Here is a 21,259-nt window from a genome sequence, read left to right on the forward strand (position 1 = left end):
ACGGGAGCCACCAGGCGACTTGCCAGGCTTGTCGGGATGGGAACGATGAAACTCCGTGAGCAGCCCAGGGTCCAGGATGAGCTGGCGGGAGACCCAGCTACGTTCCTCCGGACCGTAGCCTTCCCAGTCCACCAAATACTGGAACCCCCGTCTTCGGCGCCGGACGTCCATCAGCCGGCGGACCTTCCACTGGGGGTGCCCATCCACGATCTCGGGGGGAGGCAAAGCTGGGGCCGGAGGCATCAGAGGACTGTGGGAGACAGGCTTAACCCGAGACACATGAAAAACAGGATGGATCTTCAAGGAAGCCGGAAGCTTCAGACTCACCGCCGTGGGACTGAGCACCTTCCTGATCTCAAAGGGCCCGACGAACCCGGGGTTCAGCTTCTTCGCGGCGGACTGAAGTGGGAGGTCCTTCGAGGACAGCCATACCCTTTGGCCTGGTTGGTACGTAGGCGCTGGAGACCGGCGTCGGTTGGCTCCCCGACTGGCGCGCTCAGCTGCCCAGAGCAGAGCAGCTCTGGTCACCTCCGAGACGCGACGACACCGGTTCAGGTGGGCCTGCACGGAGGGAACTGCCACTTCCGACTCCTGCGCAGCAAAGAGGGGCGGCTGGTAGCCCAGGGACACCTCAAAAGGTGAGAGGCCGGTGGCAGAGCTGACCAGGGGGTTGATGGTATACTCGACCCAGGGGAGGAACCGGCTCCAGGAGCTGGGCTTCTTGGCGGCAACGCACCGGAGGGCGGACTCCACGCTCTGGTTCATCCTCTCCGTCTGCCCATTAGTCTGTGGGTGATATCCAGAGGAGACACTAACAGAGGCACCCAACCCCTTACAAAAGGCCCGCCATACCTGGGAGACGAACTGGGGCCCTCGGTCCGAGACGATGTCCAGGGGAAGGCCGTGGAGACGGAACATGTGGCTCGTCAGGAGGTCCGCCGTCTCAGAAGCCGATGGGAGTTTGGGGAGGGCCACCAGGTGCACGCCTTTACTGAAGCGGTCCTCCACTGTCAGGACCACAGTGTTACCCTGGGAGGGAGGCAGCCCGGAGATGAAATCCAATGCCACATGGGACCAGGGCCGGCTTGGAGTTGGGAGGGGCTGCAGCAGACTCGCGGGTGCCTGGTGAGAGGCCTTGCTGCGAGCACAGACGGAGCAGGCCTTTACAAAGTCCCTGACGTCGTTCTTCATGTTGGGCCACCAGAAACGCCGAGCCAGGAAGATGAAGGTGCGGTGGATACCCGGGTGGCAAGCAAACTGACTGGCATGGCCCCACTGAAGAACCCGGGGCAGGACTGAGTCCGGGACGAACATACGGCGTGGAGGCACGTGGCTCGGGGCGGGATGGGAGCGCAACGCCTGCCTGACCACGGTCTCGATGCTCCAGGTAACCACGCCCACCACCCTGGCCTCAGGAAGGGTGGGAGCCGGCTCCTCTGTAGCTGGCTCCCTCCTCGGGTGTCGTCGGGACAGGGAGTCTGCCTTCGTGTTGCGGGACCCGGGGCGATATGTCAGCGTGAAGTCAAACCGACTGAAGAAGCTGGCTCACCGTGCCTGCCGACCATTGAGGCGCTTGGTTGCTTGGACGAACGTCAAGTTCTTATGATCAGTGCAGATGTTGAACGGCTGTTTTGCCCCCTCCAGCCAATGGCGCTACTCCTCCAGAGCAGCCACCACTTCCAGCAGCTCCCGGTTGGGTGAGGAGCTCAAGGGTGGAACTCATGAGGGAAAGGGGATACCTGTTGTTGCTGGTTATCTCATTGAGTTGGCGATAGTCAATGCCGGGCCGGAGGCCCCCGTCCTTCTTCACGAAAAAGAATCCAGCTGCCATCTGAGAGGATGAGGGCCGAATGAGCCCCGCTGCCAAGGACTCGGAGATGTACTCGTCCATCACAGCCTTCTCGGGGATGGATCAGACTGTACAGGCGACTGCTGGGAAGGGGTGCCTCAGAGAGGAGGTCGATAGCACAGTCTTATGGCCGATGAGGAGGAAGAGATTGGGCTCAGATCTTGCTGAAAACCTCCCCTAGATCATGGTACTCGGGGGGAACAGAGGAGAGGTCAGCAGGAGGGGCACTAGGGGCACGCCGGGAGCAGCCTGGAGACATTGGGCATGACAGGAGGAGCTCCACTCCATGATGGTACTGGAGGCCCAGGCGAAGTGTGGCTCATGCTGCACGAACCAGGGGTGCCCTAGGATCACAGGGACTAATGGGTACTGGATGATGAAGAACCGAAGTCTCTTCACATGGTTCCCCGCTATGGTGAGAGAGACAGGGTGGGTGCATTGGGTGACTTTGGCCACGCAGCGCTCGTCCAGCGTGAAGGCCTCCATAGGCTTCTCCAGCGTCTCTAGCGGGATGTTGGCCTGGGCAGCAAACTCTGAATCCAGGAAACATTCATCAGCTCCCGAGTCGAGGAGTGCACCCACCGTGAGCCGCTGGTCAGCCCAGGCCAGGTTAAACGCTAACCAGATGGTTCTTTGGGGCAGGACGGCGGGAACAGGAAAGGCAGCTCACTAGGATCTCCCTGGGCCCCAGTGAGCCTAGTCTTTTGGTCGAGTGGGGCAACTGCTGATCAGATGTCCCTTCTGGCCGCAGTAGAGGCATTCACCCGCCTTGAACCGTGCGTCCCGTTCGGCCGGACTAAGGCGCGTGCACCCTAGCTGCATAGGTTCTTCCCCCATCGTGGTCTAGGCTGCAGAGGGAGAAACGGCCACAGGGAACGTGGGGCGAGCAGGTGTAAGGGTCCTGTCAGGAGTGCTGGACGACTGGGGAATGGACGGGGATCCACGCAGGGCTCGCTTGCGCCTCCTCTACCGGAGGCGTCCATTGATGCGGATGGCGAGCTTGATCAGGTCATCGAGGGAGATGGGCTCCTCCCAGGTGGCTAGCTGGTCCTTGACAGCCTCGCTGAGACCTCTCCGGAAGGTGACCCGAAGTGACTGGTCGTTCCAGCCGCTCTCAGCTGTGGCCAGCCTGAACTCCACCGAGTAGTCTGTGACACTGCCACTGGCCTGCTGGATACTGCTCAGCCGAGCACCAGGGTCCTGGCCACAGACTGGATGGTGGAATACATTCCGTAGCTCCGCCACAAAGTCCTCGTAGGTGAAGCAGAAACTGGCTCTCATGGACCAGGAAGCAGTGGCCAACTGAGCTGCTCGGCCTGTGAGCAGGTTGGTCACGTAAGCGACACGGGCAGCATCAGATGTGAACAGGCTAGGTTGGTGCGTGAAGACCAGCTCACACTGCATGATGAACGTGGCACAGGTCTCGAAGCTGCCATCAAATGGTCGTGGACTGGAGAGGCAGGGCTCCCGGGGAACTGGGTTGAGCCCCACAGGGTTGACTGGGGCAGCGGATCCAGCGGGCAGGTTACCCACGACTCCAGGAGCAGGCTGGCACGGCGGCTGGGTGGCGAGAGCCGCCGTGATGGTCTGCATCTCTGCTTGTTGGCTCGCCAAAGCCGCCTGCTGGCCCGTTAGGTTATCCACCGAGGGCTGGAGGGGCTGGACCCTAGTCTGGAGATCCCTCACAGCGACAGAGGCCGCCTCTAACTGCTGGGTGTGGGAGTTGGTCAGGCGGATCTGTTCGATGAGAGCTGCTTGAACCGGACTGGTCGGTACGCTCTCTGTGCCGGCTGGGGTCGTCATGGCCAGTTCGTACTGTTAGGGTTTGTGGAAGACCCCAAGCGCACAACACCAGACAGAGATAGAGTTCGCAGAAACTGGCGTACTTTATTAACAGTTCATACAAAGGTCCAACCGGACAGCATGCACGGCAACGAAAAGAATCCGGCAATTCACTTTGCGGGTCGTCACCAACAAACGGAGAAAGTACGGGAAAACTCACGGGTAATCCAAGTTGCGGACACGGCAGGATGATTCCGCAGGGGAAAAAAAAACTCCACAGAGAGAATAGCAAATCCACGGGTTGAGATAAACTCGGAGAGAATACACAGGGAGGGAAGCGTAACCACTTCAACGAGGATGTTACGGCACGAACTGGCAACGGGCTCCGGGAGACCAGCAAACTGAAGCCCAGCCCTGACGACTAAGCATTAAAACTAAGAGAAGACATACTGGCACATCCCAAGTATACTGGATTTGAAGTCAATGAGGAGAAAATGATAACCTGTGTTCCCAAAAGTGTTTTCATGTTCATCCGGTTGATGTTTGGTGGCCAGAGCCTTTTGGAAGAAAACACATATGATGGAGAAGACATCACCTTGGACAGGAAAGAAGCTGATATTCAAACAAGAGTTCTGAGCGTGGCCCAAGATCTTGTTTACAATGTGACAGGAGGGACACACTGGACACCGAAGCATGTGGGTCTAGCCAGTACCTTGCACCAGGCAACATGATCAAAGGAACTGGTCAAACTGTTTCACAATGCAGGACACACAATCAGCTATCACAGCTTGATGCAGGTTGACACTGCTCTGGCAGAGAAACGCTACAAACCATGGATCCAGAAACAAGAGCAATGACACCACCTAACTTTAGGCATGGCAGATTTATACATTTTACATGTGACAACATTGACATCAAGAACACATTCCATGCAACACAGATGGCAGGGTGGCAACATGGTCCAGAAGAGGTCATGATGATGAAAGATTTGAAGCCATCAAAAACGGAAAGCCTTCAGGTACCTAAGGTAATGGAGATGCTAATTCCAGCCAGAGTTATAGAAGGAAAGACCTGTCCGAAATCAACAGAGAATACAAAAAAGAGTGGTTCCAAACATCAGATGAGAATGGATCAGCTGCACAAGCTACTGCCAAAGACATGGCATTCTTTTTCAAGCGTCAAGACGAAGATGACCTGCTGGAATGTGTTTGGACAGCACAGCCATCTACTCAAGGGGCTTGGTGAAGGTCCTGAGCTTAGTGACTCCACCATCCAGGATGCAGAAGTGTCCTTCTGCAAATTATATGGTGCAATGAACACAAACAACATCAATGAAGTCCGTTTGGGCAAGTTTGTCAAGGGCATGACCATAGAGAGACTGCCACCCACCAGAGATGCTCTGAACTTTCACATTCAGCGTGTGCACTTCCAGACTTTGGTCTGGCGCCAGGCCCACTTGCAGTACCCAGTGTTGCCACCCCCTGAAATATGGGATGGAAGATGAAGGACAATGTGCTTGTTCCTGAACTCATGTCGCTGCCTGCAGTTCCAGATGCCTGTGAGGAGCTAGTGACCTGTGGCTGCACAACTGGATGCAAGACAGCCCGATGCGGCTGCAAGCCAAACCCATGCACTGCATCTTGTCAGTGCAGAAAGTCAAGTGACCTTTGCATGAATATGTAATGCACTGAAGAAAATAAAAAATGTGATCACAAAAAAATGAATATGTACTGCACTGTTGTTTTGATTCGATCAAGGTTTCTTCCTATTTTTTTCTCCCTGTTAAAGGTTTTTTTAGGGAGTTGTTCCTTATCCGAGAGGGTCTAAGGACAGGGTGTTGTGTTGCTGTTGAGCCCACTGAGGCAAATTTGTAATTTGTGATATTGGGCTATACAAATAAAATTGATTTGATTTGATTTGATTTGGTTACTTTCCATATTTGTGTCCCGATGTTTAGCGACGGGCGTTGGTAAACATCGGGGCACAAAGAGCCATGGACACCTATAGCTCTGACAACGACTCCTAGAGGATAAATTCTGAGTCTCATCAGCAGCCAGTCAGACTAGCTTGGTCTAGTCAGAAAGGCACGAACTGAGGAAGCCTCTTGGATGAGAGGCGAAACGTCTTCACGGATATATACCAAGTCCAGTTGCACTTGATTCAACTTCTTTGGATAAGATGTTGTGTAAGGGTTTACTCCCGTAGCCTATTCCTCTCCCAATGTGTCCACTAGGTGGCACTATTTAACCCATAGCTGGGGACTGGTTCGTGGGCACCAGGGAATATCCACACATCGGTGGGCCTGCGTACTGCACGTCTAGGGGCCAGACCTCCTCCGAGTCCCTTGTAGTTCAGCCAGGGTCCAAGGTGTACCCAGTTACCGTGTGTCGCCACGAGGAGGCGCTACATAGGGCTTGCTGTTGGAGAGGCTATATACTGGCAGGGAGAGACTTACGTGCTCGGCTGTCCTGTTCGCATTTCTGCTTGCCAGCGGTGAAGGTTGAGAGTGACACGTCACAGACACACAACACTACATCAACACACTAGATGCTTCACAACAACCCCACTTCTTACACAAGAATGTCACACACACACACACACACACACACACACACACACACACACACACACACACAATACTCAACAGAAAGAGAGTCCAAACCCTCAAGAGCCACGGAACAGGCAATGCTCGTCCGGTGAAGTTCAGAAAACAAAATGCGCCATCTGCTGCACCAGTCACAACTGACCTACTGACTCCCACAGACTGAGGGATTTTAGCAGTCCTATAAGTTTACTGCAAGCTACATGTGTGATATGGATCTAATAAACCTGGGTACGACATCAAGTGTGATGTATGTAAACTTTACGGCGATAACACTACTGAATCGCAGGTTACGACGCAAGTCCATAAAAACGTTATCAGCGTGCGTGCCGCATCAGCGCGTCATCAATCTACGCCGCTGGTAGAGCAACAGGACGCCAAGCAGGAATCGAGTCCTTTCAATCGTCGCCGCAGCTCGTTTTGTTGCTCGTTTTGTTGAGTCCATGGCATTTGAGTCACAGATGCTGACAGTGTGTTTGTTTGTGTTTAGCGCCAGCAAAGATTCTGCGTGGCGTTGATCAGTGCGTCATTTCGTGCTGCATTTCTATTGGTTGGTCAGTAGACGTAGGTCGTAGCAGCAGTCACATTGTGAGATGGTCGTCCTACATTTCTGACACTGTCAGACTTTTGTCCCAGGTTATCTTCGGTCGCAAGACCGGAATAACGGCCGTCTTTGAATCTGCATCACAGTGCGACGTAGGACCACCGCTTTGGAGCCACGACCACAGATATCACCACGTTTTGTCATCTTTCACCAGAGACGGCCCAAATCGACCTGTCCACTTGTGATCGGATCACCCAAGATGCATGTTAACGCCAGGTGTAAACCGCCTCTTAGCAAAGCATTACAACGCCTGGGTGACCAGATAATAAACATGGAGCACACATATGCAGACTCCCTGCTCATTGGTAGAGCAAACATCTGCCACCAAATGCCAAAGCACATGTAGCGCCTCTAGCGGGTTTGGCTATAGTGAGAGGTGGCTATCCTGAGTTCTTTAAAACATCTATCCAATCAATCAAATACAACAGGAAGTCTCGCCTCTCTGCCAAACATTAGATGGTAAGGCGAGTACCCTGTGGCATCACACTTTGTGCTGTTGTACGCATGGACCAAGTAAGGCACATGTTGGCTCCATGTACGCTTCTTCTCCCGGCCTAACGTACCTAGCATGGAGAGCAGAGTTCGGTTGAACCTTTCTGGCTGCGGGGCCCCTTGCGGATGATAGGTGTTGTCCACAACTTGCATATCCCCATCAAGGTCAACAGCTCTCGGATTAATCGGCTCTCGAAATCGCTTCCTTGATCCGAATGGATCCTCGAAGGGGATGTCTAGGGCGGAGGGGGAGTCTATCATCAGGATTTCTTGAGCAACAGGCTTCTTCAGTTCCACTTTGCACACAACATGAGTGTCACCATCTGGGGGTTAGATCAAAGGGCCTGGACCCATCCATCTGACACGTCCAGCTTCATCATCATGGACCGGGACTGCAACACCCTTGAGTGCAGGTTGATCTTCCTTGACACGAACATGAAGGCCTAGTGTTCAGGTGACATCAATGCCATTGTCCTTGCATTGATTCACCAAGCGTCTAACATGGCTCGCATTGGTGCCCACAATGATAGACGTCTTATCTCCAGTCCTGGGGTTAGGACATATGAGAGCTAGGACAGTTACAGTCTGACTGGTTCCTAACACCTCAGCTGGATACTCCACATCAACTACCACATAGCCACGGTAAGGGTAGCTAGCTCCAGACTCACTTAAACCCCACAGGGAAAGACCAGGTATGGGCTGAATGGGGATATCAGACAAGTACCTCTGGTACCAGGGTTAAAAAATGATTGTCACCTGAGAGCCACTGTCTAATAAAGCAGTGCAGGGTTGTCCATTAACCTTCAACGGCATCAGGCTAGGCGGCCCAACTAACCCATCAGGAATACGCACACTCTCAGGCATGTCAACGGTACTTCTCTTAACAGAACAGTTAACTGCATTAGCTGTGGCATCACTTGACGTCTGGTTGTTCTTGGACAGCTTCAGAGCCTCAGTAAGTCTCTTAATAACTTTAGCCTGGTTTTCTGGGCTTTGGCACTTCCCTGCAAAACGCCCATTCTCACCACACCGATAACAGAAATGTTCCTCCGATACTTTGAATGATCGTTGTGGGGAGCTGGCTACTGGTTTTGAGGTATTCACAGCTGAAACAGCAGCCTGAGGTTCAGCTACTTTATTTGTGACTTTCTGTTGCAAGCGCTTCATTTGTTTTCTCAAAACTGCTATCTCACTGTCTGAACTGCACTCACTGTAAACTACATTTGGGGGAATTTTCTCAGTGCTAGCTGACGTGTCTTGTGCTGGCTTAGACACAACAACAGCAACCAAGGCCTTAAGTTCTTTGATCTCAGACTTCAAGTTCTGAATTTCAGTCTGTTTCACATCAACATTCTGCCTTACATTTCCACTTTAAGTGACAGGAGTAATCTTCTTTCTTGAGGACTCATATTCCTCCTCTATGCGTATCTCCTTTAACAGCTGGCTTTGCTACCTCTCTCTCAGACGAAGGTTAACTAACATCAGATCAGAGGTTATGGAACCACACAACAACTGTTCCAGTCTTGCTTTATCTGCACAATCAACGGGGAGACCATCTCTCTGCACAACCCTGTTCAATCACTGTTCTAGGCGTCTGAGGAAGTCAGACAGCTTCTCACCTGGTTGTTGCTGCAGTAAACGAAATGCAAAATATAACTCTTCTCATGGCTCTGCTGTCCCAAAAGCATGCTCAAGTGCCTCTAAGCATTCTTCAGGGCTCACATCAGGATCACTGGCTCGTGCTGCTTTTACAATGTCAAGCGCCGGGCCTCTAAGACTTTCCATCAGTCTCCGCCTTTTCTCTTTGTGAGAGTGTCTGTGAATGTTCTCATTCATTCAGGTCATGGCTATCCAAAGGACTTGAATCAAGTGCAACTGGACTTGGTATATTTCGTGAAGACATTTTGCCTCTCATCCAAGAGGCTTCCTCAGTTCATGCCTTTCTGACTAGACCAAGCTAGTCTGACTGGCTGGTGATGAGACTCAGTATTTATCCTCTAGGAGTCGTTGTCAGAGCTATAGATATGCGTGGCTCTTTGTGATCCGATGTTTACCAACGCCCGTCGCTAACAGAGCCATAGATATGCGTTGGCTCTTTTGTGTACTGATGTTATGGCCGCGCCCGTCGTTATCGGAGCTATTGATATGCGTGGCTCTCCTGTGCTCCGATGTCCAACCGCGCCCGTCGCCATCGGAGCTGTTGATTTGCATTTGTTTAGTGTTGAGTCTTATCTTTTGCAAAAGACTCACCCGGTTCTTTGATTCAGGTCGACATAGGCAAATAAGAAGTCAGATGACTTCTTGCTGGTTCGTGATGTTTTATTTGGCACACAACAGAATAGTTCACAGGTAATGCTGCAGCGCTGGACACATACCCTCGGTGCAACCGGGAGTCGTCTACCAGATAGTGGAAGAACATAATCTTAAATACTATAACAACAAGGCGTGGTGTTTTTCGGAGACAGGTGTGATCTTCTTCTTCTTGGTTTCCTTTTGTCACTGTCGGTCCAGTTTCCCTCATGTTGTCTTGCAGGTGTAGCACGTGTCTTAATCAGATTTATGCGCATAGCATTCCTGCTTCAAGGCCGTCCTAATGAGGTTGGTGCACATAGTGCTTCTACTCCAAGGCCGTCTCGATCAGGCCGGCATACACAGCATTCCTACTCCCAGACCCAGCTCCTTTAGTCCCCCTGTTGAGGTGATTTATCACCTCACATAATATTTTAAGTGTGGTGCGTGGGTATCTATATCAGTATTCGGTCATTGGTTCCGCCCCAGGGTGAGATGTCCCCCAGGCATCCTTGCAAGGCACCGCTGTGGCTTCCTCATTGACCTGCGAGGCCTATGTGTAGCGTGTGGGTACATAGGTGCTAAATACAATCAGCAAGCGTTTCTTCATTGCACACAGCAGAGATGTATATAAATAATACAAAGTGTAGTTAACTGAGGGAGGCTAGGCCGTTTCGACAAGCATAGAGACATAAACACAGAATGCATGCTTTATGGATCCTCTTTCAGACAGGGCTGTCCAGGGGGCTGTCTGGGTCATCCGAATCCAACTCGCTGAGGTCCGGTCCCTCTAGGCCCCCTTCGTCTCGTGGGGGATGGTCCATACCGAGCATTCCAGAATGGCAACTGTTGAGAGAGTGGTTATCCTCACTAAAAGTCCCTATCTCACCTTTTAACAGGCTCTCTCCGTCTGGGTTGAGAGGCCTGAGCAATTCTACTTCTGTCATCTGGTAGGGCAGGGGGAGGGATTTTATACTAGATTTCATGTGTTTGTCCATGCATCGAATGCATAAGGCCTTGGACATAGGTATACAGAAACAAACTCCAATAATCAACACTAATATTATGACCAATATGGGTCCGGCCAGAGAGGACAGCCAATTTCCCCATTTGCCGAACCATTTTGACATCCAGTTTCCAAATGGGTCATTTACTCCCGAATGTTCCTGGAGCTCGTCTGAGAGCATCTTTAGACCTGTCAATGCCCTGGTAAGTTTGCCATCAGGCGCCGTGTTATTTGGGATAAAAGTACAACACTGAGAGCCGAACATTGCACACACACCTCCCGAATGTCGGGTGCTGCCCCGTCATTCCACAGAGGTATATGTCATAACCTCTCCATGCCTGGGGATTCCCCCCACTGTTAATTACATCACATAGGTCGAATTGGAAAGTGTAGCTTTTCCCTGTAGTATAATTTAGTTCTATTCCCCCGTAAATTGATAAACATTTGTCCCTTAGAGCTGTGTTGACTGCTCTTTTAGTTATGTGGTGGTGTAACTGGGTCAGGTTGGTATCGTTAGTGATATCAGTTAGTGGGGTTCCAGGTCTCTTAATATGAACTGACTCTAGGTTAGATCGTTCTCGTGAGGCCTGAGCCATTTCCCACCACAACAGTGGTCCTGCTATCATCAGTGAGAGACACCATAGGGTGATCAGTCCTTGGAGTCTGTCACATCTGAGTAGCCCAATTGGATTTCCTGTCTCATGTCTAGGTCTCGTCGGGGTTGTCATAGTCACTGTCGAGGTCCTTCAGGTTTTTTCTGATGTCAGTCAGTGTCCGCTCGGTCGGAGCGTCTGTCTTGCAGCACTGAGTCTTGTGCCAACAGTTGCTTAGTCTGCCTGGTTGCAACCAGACTTTCAGGGAGTAATCTGTAGCTTGGGCCACTTGGAATGGGCCGAGCCAACGTGGTTCACTCCAATTTCCTCGGTGTTGTTTCCTCAACACCCATTCCCCTATTTCCACCGGTGGTGGGACGACATCGTCTGGATCATGCAGAAGTGCTTCCTGTACCTGTGAGGACAAACACCTCACCGCTATGTTAAGCATTGTTACATAATCACCAATCTCTTCTCTTTGTCCTATAAGAGTGTGTCCGTCTGTGGTAGGGCAAGTGGTGAATGGACATGGCATTTTTCTACCCGTTAGCACCTCATGAGGGGGTAACCCATGTGCTGCATTTGGTTGGGATCTCATGTTGAACAGTACCAATGGTATGGCGCCTAGCCATTTCAGGCTTAGTTCGCTACATAATTTCCCCAATTGTTCCTTGATTGTCCTATATGCTCTTTCCACCAGTCCCTGGGAGGCAGGGTGATAGACTGAGCCGTATTTGTGTTTGATCCCAAACATTTCCTCAACCTTCTGAAGGTCCTCACTTGTGAAGTGGGTACCATTATCTGATCTGATGGTTCTTGGCAACCCATATCTGGGCATGAGTTCTTTAACCAGCCATTTAATTACTTCCTGTGCTGTTTCCTTCTGAATCACTTGTATTATCCTCACTCTTACTGTCTACTTTTTGTACAACTGTCTTTTTCCTAGTCTTAGCTTTAGTTGCTGTTTCTTGCTTTATCTTCTTTCCCTCATCCATCTCTTTCCACTCTTCGTCCCCTCTATTCCTACTGTCTGGTTTTTGCATTATGTTCTCGTTCCCTTCCTCTGACTCTTCAGTATGTCTTTCTAAGCTACTAGCATACGCCATTCCTCCTCTCTCTTGTTCTTGGACAGTCATTCCTCACAGCTCTATCATTCCTTTTTTTGTTTTTTCCTCTATCTCGTGCATGTGTTCGCTAAGCTGTGTGAGTCTGTGCTCTAGTTCTGTCTGGGTGACGGGGGCTTCTTCTGCGTCGTTTGGGGTGATGTTTACATCTATGACCCCGCTTTTAACAGTCTTGAGAGGGGCCTGTATATCTTGTACTGTGCCCTGGGGTCGTGTTTTTGACGCCGAGGGTGTTTCTAAGAATCGGTTATGACTATATGGTGGAGGGACAGTGGGTTGGGTTTCTATAGTCGGGTAAAGATGTTCCCCTAGTTTGGGCCCCCCTTTTTCTGCTTCTTCCTCCTTTATTTGGTTGCTTTATCCTGCTCTTTTCTGCTTTGTTTCTGGCTGAGTTGGTTTCGGCGTTTTCGGCATAGTCTGTAACATTTCGAAAAACCAGAGGGCCATGGTGGCCTGTCTGTCTACCTCTCGTTCTGCTTTTCGTATCTGTGATTTCTTTGTTAGACATCCCGTCTGTCCAACTTTTTCTCCCGCCTTAGCCGCTTTAACGCGGGCTTGTGCCTCATATTGTTCTAGTAGTTGTGCGCTGGGTGGTGGATCAGTCCACGCCCCTAGCAGGCCTTCTTCCTGCATTTCATGTGCCCAAATCACTAATAGTTCTTTTTTTTTTTTTGCCAATTTATTTCTTTTCTCCGGGCAGAGTCCTGTATGCTCTTAACATTAGGGCTTTGTGCAGGACCCTGCCTAATGTCTCTTGAGGTAGTTTTTGCCAGTCATCCATCACTGCCTCTAATTTTATCAGACATTTTTAAAACACACTTTTTCATATACACTGATGCGCCAACCAGGTGGACTCTAGGTCCGGGGGAGGGCGGGGAACTCAGCCACGGGAGAGGTTGGGGCCCCGTCGGGTCACCCAATGTCAACTGCCGGTTCGTTGATCACCTCGAGCGAGAACAATACAGCAGGCTTCTACCCACACAAGGCGGCCGTACCTTCACTTCAAATCTCGCTCAGGTATCACTCCCCGAGTGTCCCCTTTTACTCTGGAGGCGCCATACAGTGTTCTAGGTCCCTGACCTTATCTCTTGTCCCTTATATTCTGCTAGGCCCTCCCCATTTGACAAGCAAACAAACTGGTTTCGGAGCCTGGTGTGTTTTTATAAACTTCCACACAGGCAAAAAAGTCTCGTAAACCAGGAAACCACCCCACAGTTTGTGAAAAACAACAAATATTTCCCTGTGTCCTTATTCTTTCTCTTATTTAATTCTTCCTAAATTTGCGACAACTCTCCGTTTTTACAGGGGAGAAAAAGACGGTCCCAGGCTCGTTCTTTTAATTACGTCTTATTTTGTCCAAATGGTTTTGTTGCATTAAACTAGGACACTTATTTTCTTTCCCTTGTGGTGTTTCTCTATGTGTTTTAAACATTACATGTGAAACATATTCATTGCATGCTACGCCACAATACAATTATATTTTCTCATACTTTTTAGTAGGGACTTTTCTCCTCCATCTCCCCCTCTCCATCCAATTTGCAAACGGACCGGGGTCCGGCAGAATTATTATAGAAAAGGTATTCTGCTCACCTTAGTTACGGAGCTCCTGCAGTTTGGATGGAGAGTTGGCGACGGTTGGCTGTAGTCCCGGAGTGTGTCGAATTGTCCGTCGAGCCAGAATCCGGGTCACGGCACCAATTGTTGAGTCTTATCTTTTGCAAAAGACTCGCCCGGTTCTTTGATTCAGGTCGACATAGGTAAATAAGAAGTCAGATGACTTCTTGCTGGTTCGTGATGTTTTATTGGGCACACAACAAATAGTTCACAGGTAATGCTGCAGCGCTGGAGACGTACCCTCGGGGCAACCAGGAGACGTCTACCAAATAGTGGAAGAACACAATCATATAGTCCCGGAGATTGTCGTGTTGTTAGTCATACATGGCCAAATAAAGACGATTCTGATTCTGATATGGATGTAGATTTCCTCTCATAGATTTTGAGATTAAACTGATTTCTATTAATTAATTTGTAGATCAACTGCAATGATTTCAAACCACACAACTGAGTAATGGTAATGTAAAACACAAGAGTGAATCAAAGATTTATCAACGTGTAGTTTCAGAAAACAGGGGTGACTTTGGTAACAGACTGACTTGTATCTTGTTGTCCTGCGGAACAAGGTGTAATATACATCGTGTTATGTTTTCTCTGTCTCCCCAGTCGCTGGATTACGAAAGGAAGCGCTCCTACACGGTGGAGATCCAGGTACAGAACACCGAGGTGGATGCCCGCTTCCTGTTGTCAGGGTCCAAGGATGTTGCCACAGTTCGGATCAGTGTGGAGGATGTGGATGAGCCGCCACTGTTTGACCAACCCAGCTACCGGATGCAGGTGAAGGAGGATGCAGCAGTTGGATCAGTCGTGGGCTCAGTCAATGCTGTGGACCCCGATGGAGCTCGCAGCCCTGTCAGGTAGGACAGAAGCCTCTAGGAAACTTTGAATCAAAGCAAGCAAAGCGAGTCTCAAGGAGTGTCAATATCTGCTGGGGTATTCTGTCTCAGCACTGGAACTAGTGACGCCATTATGGTGTATTCACATCAAACGCGAAGCTTTGGCTTTACATAGAAAGTCAAGGGCAAAGATGTGAATAGACGCGAACTCGCCTTTATTCGCGCCTGAAGTAATACTTGGGGTAGTATTGGTAGACCACACCGGGTTATAGAACTCAGGTTTAATCGTGGCTCAGTAGGCAGACGTAATAACCATACATGGTAGTGGTGTAACCATAATAACAGTCCGGGTAGTACATAACACCTAGTGTAGTTCCAGTGGATATACATAGCATTATATCACTACATCCCCCCGGTTTAGTTTTCTATTTTTACAGTATCAAAATACTCTAGAACATTCTGTTATATAAACCAACATATCACACAATTCCAATGTGGTACAATCATTGATCAGCATTGTACAGTCATTACACAGAGGTTGCCTTCTCTTTTTTTTTTTAGACAATACACTCAGAATTGTCCATCTCAAAAAACAATAAACATATTCAGAGCCCTCCTTTTGTGTGTGATTGTCTCTACTCATAGTCCTTGTAGTGAGCTGGCTTGGAAACAGCTCTTCCATATCTTGTGCGTACTGTCTTGTGTGTTTCACAGGTTTGGCTGGAAGAAGTTCCAGCTGCATGAGTGTCCCGTTGAGGTTCTGTGAAGCGGGTTCTTGCGCTCCTCAGTGCATGGGGGTGGTGAATTTCCCGCAGGTGGCTCCTGCCACGTCTGAGTTTGTTCCCATTTGATGTGTGCACAATGTAGCTCCTTGGCTCATCGCACTTTTGTACGACGGTGGCTGGATACCAAGTCCCTTTTTCCTTGTTTAGGACAGATACGTGCTGTCCGGGACCGAGTGGAGGTAGTTCTCTGCCGCTGCTGCGGTCATGATGTTCCTTCATGTTTGCTGTTCTCTGCTCCAGGTGGAGTCGGTTTTCCTCCTTGCCTGGGTCCCCTCGACTCGGCAGCAGGGTGGTGACCGGCCTTCTGAAGATCAGTTCTGCTGGTGATGGTAGTTTACTGTCAATGGGTGTTGCTCTGACCTGTAGTAAGGCCACTTGTATGTTACCTCCTTGTCTCATGGTTTTCTTCACAATGGATTTGATGTGTCGCACATGCCTCTCAATGAATCCATTGCTTTTTGGATAGTGGGGTGAGCTTGTCACATGCCTGATTCCCCAGTCAGCCATGAATTTCTGGAACGCGTGCCCTGTGTACTGGGGTCCATTATCTGTAAGTATCTCGTCAGGCCTTCCAAAAAGAGACATGTACATTTCCATTTTTTGTGCAACTGCCCGGCTGGACACAGGCATGGGCATTTCATCCACTAGAGGGAACTTGGAATATCTGTCCACAATCAGTAAATACTGATGTCCATCGATCTCGAATAGATCAGAAGCTAGGGATTGCCATGGTTTTGACGGTGTGTTGTGTGGGTTGAGAGGTTGCTTTGGATTTGCATCCTGATGTTCCACGCATACGCTACATGACCTGCAGACTCTTTCGATGTCATCGTTCATTCTGATCCAGTAGACACTTTCTCTCGGCAGTCGCCGTGTCTTGTCGATGCCCTGGTGTCCTACATGCAGCTGTTCGAGTATAGAATCAGTCATGGAGTCTGGGATGAGCACCTCTCTGCCTTTGAATATGACTCCTGCTTCAACTGCGAGCTCATCTCTGAATGACCAGTACTCACGTAGTTGTCTTGGTAGAGCTTTGATGTTGTCTGGCCATCCCTGGTGGATCAGCTCTTTCAGTGCATTGAGTCTGGGGTCGCTGGTGGTTTCCGTGCGGAGTGCGTCCTGTTTCTCGGGAGAGAAGTTTATCATTGCAACAGTGAGCATCTCTGGATCCTCGACTTCTGCCTCTATTCCGTCAATGTGCTCGTCCAGCTCGATGTTGCTGTTGTTCTCAGGGTTGGGTAGTCGGCTGAGTGTGTCTGCCAGGACCATCTGGTTTCCTGGTCGATACGTGACCTCGTAGTTGTATCCTTGTGTTTTTATCAGCATTCGCTGAAGCCGTGGCGGGGCGGCATGCAGTGGCTTTGTGCATATGGTAACGAGGGGTTTGTGGTCTGTAACTACAATGAATGACTTCCCATACAGGTAGGTATGGTATCGCTGCATTCCATAGACTATGGCCAGCATTTCTCGCTCTATGTTGCTGTACCTGGATTGGCAGTCGTCCAGTGTCTTTGAGCCAAAAGCTATGGGTCTTTTGTTCTGCACTAATGCCACGCCCAGTCCTTTCTGTGATGCATCGACCTCAAGTGTCAGAGGTGTGCTTGGATCATAGTACTTTCAGGCAGTCATGTTCGTTGATAACGGATTTCAGGTCCTCAAAGCTCTTTTGGTGGTCAGTGTCCCATGTCCAAGGCACGTCACTTTTCAGCAGCACCCTCAGTGTGTGTGCTTTGTCTGCGAACTTTGGGATGGAAGGTGACAGGTAGGTCAGCATCCTCAAGAATCTGCTCAGTTCATCTTTGATCTGGGGTGTCGGCATTTTCCGGATGTCCCTGATTTTGGCTGGGTCAGGTTTGATACCTTTGTCTGTGTACAGGTTGCCAAAGAATGAGATGCTTGTCTGTTTGATTGTGCACTTGTCACTGTTGAACACAATACCTGTCTTGGCTGCTCTCTCCATCAGGTTGGTCAGGTTCCTGTCATGCTCCTCTTCGCTTGCTCCGTAGACTGCGATATCATCGGCTATGCTGACGACACCGTCAAGCCCCTCCAGGATTTGGTCCATCTTTGCCTGGAAGAGATCTTGAGAGACACTGAGACCAAATGGCAAACGTTTCCAGCAGTATCTACCAAATGGAGTTCGGAATGTGGTTAGCAGTTGTGACTCTTCCTCTAGGTGTATTGACCAATATCCAGCTTTTGCTTCAAGTTTGCTGAATATTTTTGCATTTGCAAACTTCGGGTTCAGTTCCTCCACAGTAGGAATCTTGTGTGGGCATCTCCTAAGGCTGGCATTAAGCTTTTGGGGGTCTAAGCATATACGAAGGGAACCGTCTTTCTTTGTGCTGTATGCCAGACTCGAGCACCAGTCTGTGTGCTGTTCTACTTTTCTTAACACATCTTGTTCGACTAGGTTATTCAGTTCATCTTTCAGTTTGTCTTTGTTGTGAATGCTGCACTTACATGGTGGGTCTATGAATGGTTCAGCATCCTTTTTCAGGAAGAGCTTGGCCTTTCCACTGAAGTTGCCAATTTTGTCAAACTGGTCTGGGTGTGCTCTCTTTAGGTCTGCACTGTTAGATATGGTCATTTTGGGTTTTGTCTGTCTTGTGTTGACTTTTTCTGGTTTGCATTTCCTTTCTCGGTCACTGCATCTACATTGACAGTCACTAGGTTTAACAGTTCACATGTTGGCAGCCCAACTATGGCTGGCCCTGGTACGTCTACAACGTAGAACTTTGCATTGATCCATTTGGATTCTTTGTACTGGCATGGAATGTCAATGGTGCCTAGGCAGGGAATGGCGTGACCACTGTATGCAGATAGCCTCCTGTTGGTTTTTTTTCAGTCGTTTCTGGGTGCATGCATTTTCACCGTACATCTGCATGAAGGTATGCAATGGGAGTGTGTCGCCTGACGCACCTGTGTCTATCTTCAGACGCAGTGTGTATCCACGACCAGGTAGGTCAGGTGGTGTCACCTTCAGGACTGTGTACGCCTCCTCTCTGGCCGGCTTGCTGTCTATGCTATGCATGCACTTTTCACTGATAGTTATGGAGTGGAACTGTTTCTGGTAAGTACTTTCGTTCTCACTGTCCGTTTCACTGTTACTCTCTACAGCATGTATGCGAGTCCTGCTCTGTTGCTTTTTGTCTTTATAGGTTTTGCGCTTGTGCTGTTTGTCTTGTGGTGTGTGGGACTTACTTCCCCCGCTCCTGCTCTGGCTGGAGTGTTCCTGGTGCTCTCGTCTGGCCTTCCTGCAGCACCGCTCCCAGTGACCTTTTGCACCACACGCATTGCATTCATCATCATATGCAGGACATCGACGTGGTTTGTGGCTTCTCCCACACTCACGACATATGCGGTCCCTGTCCACAGCGTGGATTCTCTCATTGTGTGACAGGCTGAGTTTGTCTAACTGTTCATTGCCTGCTGTCAGGGCTTCATATTTTCATCCCTTGGCCAGAACCTCTGCTAAGGAATATCCTTTTGGTTTGCTGTATAGATCATTCCTCAGGGCATCATGGGGAGTGCTCGCAATAATAAGCTCAATCATACGCTCGCTAAGCTCTTCGTCTGAAAACTGACATTTCTGTGCTAGTGTTCTGGCTCTGGTCACAAAATCATCAATATTCTCATCTGGTTTCTGTCTGTGTTGCATCAGTTGCAGTCTATGGATTCTGAAATGTACGTTCAACTTTAGCTGTTTTTCAAAGAAGTCCCATAGTTTGGCAGGCTTTTTCTTTTCATCATCGGTGAGACCACTGGCGTTCGGTCTTTTTAATCCTTCATCTCCGATTCCACATCATATTTTCCTAGCTTGTTTAGCTGCGCCATTTATTTCTTCATCTTCTAAATAGAGTCATTTTCTGTTTATACAGTGAAATTGTCTCACCCAGGTCCGGGTCGGACAAATTCATCGTCGGTAGATGCGATGCCATGACGTCTCCTGTTGCTAGCTAGCTAGTTAGCTTTGCGGCTAGCTCAGCTCCTGCGCACTCTTGCTTGAATGATGACAGAAATTATCCACGGACAATTTTATCAGTCTATCTTCATTCTTCATAGAGAGTACTTTACCGCTGCCACCATGAAGTAATACTTGGGGTAGTATTGGTCGAGGATCAATGACCACACCGGGTTATAGAACTCAGGTTTAATCGTGGCTCAGTAGGCAGACGTAATAACCATACATGGTAGTGGTGTAACCATAATAACAGTCCGGGTAGTACATAACACCTAGTGTAGTTCCAGTGGATATACATAGCATTATATCACTACAGCGCCGGGCGACACGAATGAGGCGAATCTCAAGACTCCTCTCCTCGTTTCCGGAATACAACTCGCGGGTTCGCTTACGCGATCCCGCGGCCAATCTCACGATAGTAACGCGAATAAAAACAAATCACCCCGCCATCAAAGTCACGCACATAAAGCGAGGCGAAAATCCGCTTCGCGTTTGGTGTGAACACACCGTTATGATGGTGGGGCCGCAGTACAACTGAGGGTAGATCTGGGGGGCATAGTGTAGACCTCCACACATGTTACGACGTTCCCCCGGGGAAACCTGCAGCTGGTAGGTGAAAAGAAGTGGTTGGCTGGCATTTGAGGACATACACAGAAGTCTTAACCCTCCCGACTGCACTGGTGGGACCCAGCAGAACACAGAACCGCACTGGTGGGACCCAGCAGAACAGCGAACTGCGGTGGTGGGACCCAGCAGAACACAGAACTGCAGTGGTGGGACCCAGCAGAACAGAGAACTGCGGTGGTGGGACCCAGTAGAACAGAGAACTGCAGTGGTGAGACCCAGCAGAATACAGAACTGCGGTGGTGGGACCCAGCAGAACACAGAACTGCACTGGTGGGACCCAGCAGAACAGAGAACTGCGGTGGTGGGACCCAGCAGAACAGAGAACTGCAGTGGTGGGACCCAGTAGAACAGAGAACTGCAGTGGTGGGACCCAGCAGAACAGAGAACTGCAGTGGTGGGATCCAGTAGAACAGAGAACTGCTGTGGTGGGACCCAGCAGAACAGAGAACTGTGGTGTTGGGACCCAGCAGAACACAGAACTGCAGTGGTGGGACCCAGCAGAACAGAGAACTGCAGTGGTGGGACCCAGTAGAACAGAGAACTGCAGTGGTGGGACCCAGCAGAACAGAGAACTGCAGTGGTGGGACCCAGTAGAACAGAGAACTGCAGTGGTGGGACCCAGCAGAACAGAGAACTGCAGTGGTGGGACCCAGTAGAACAGAGAACTGCAGTGGTGGGACCCAGCAGAACAGAGAACTGCAGTGGTGAGACCCAGTAGAACAGAGAACTGCAGTGGTAGGACCCAGCAGAACAGAGAACTGCAGTGGTGGGACCCAGCAGAACACAGAACTGCAGTGGTGGGACCCAGCAGAACACAGAACTGCAGTGGTGGGACCCAGCAGAACAGAGAACTGCAGTGGTGAGACCCAGTCGAACAGAGAACTGCAGTGGTAGGACCCAGCAGAACAGAGAACTGCGGTGGTGGGACCCAGCAGAACAGAGAACTGCGGTGGTGGGACCCAGTAGAACAGAGAACTGCGGTGGTGGGACCCAGCAGAACAGAGAACTGCACTGGTGGGACCAAGCAGAACAGAGAACTGCAGTGGTGAGACCCAGCAGAACAGAGAACTGAAGTGGTGAGACCCAGCAGAA

The 21,259-nt window shown here is 50.1% G+C and overlaps 1 protein-coding gene across 1 annotated transcript in view; it reads left to right on the forward strand.

The window, feature by feature from the left end:
- LOC130124277 (cadherin-6-like) overlaps positions 1-21,259 on the forward strand; it is a 173,809-nt gene that overhangs the window by 90,651 nt on the left and 61,899 nt on the right. Inside the window, exon 7 of the mRNA XM_056293733.1 lies at positions 14,562-14,812. Coding sequence (XP_056149708.1) covers positions 14,562-14,812 — 251 coding nt within the window. The remainder of the gene's footprint in view (positions 1-14,561; positions 14,813-21,259) is intronic.

Source organism: Lampris incognitus, chromosome 14 (assembly GCF_029633865.1).
Source record: "Lampris incognitus isolate fLamInc1 chromosome 14, fLamInc1.hap2, whole genome shotgun sequence".
Lineage (NCBI taxonomy): Eukaryota > Metazoa > Chordata > Actinopteri > Lampriformes > Lampridae > Lampris > Lampris incognitus.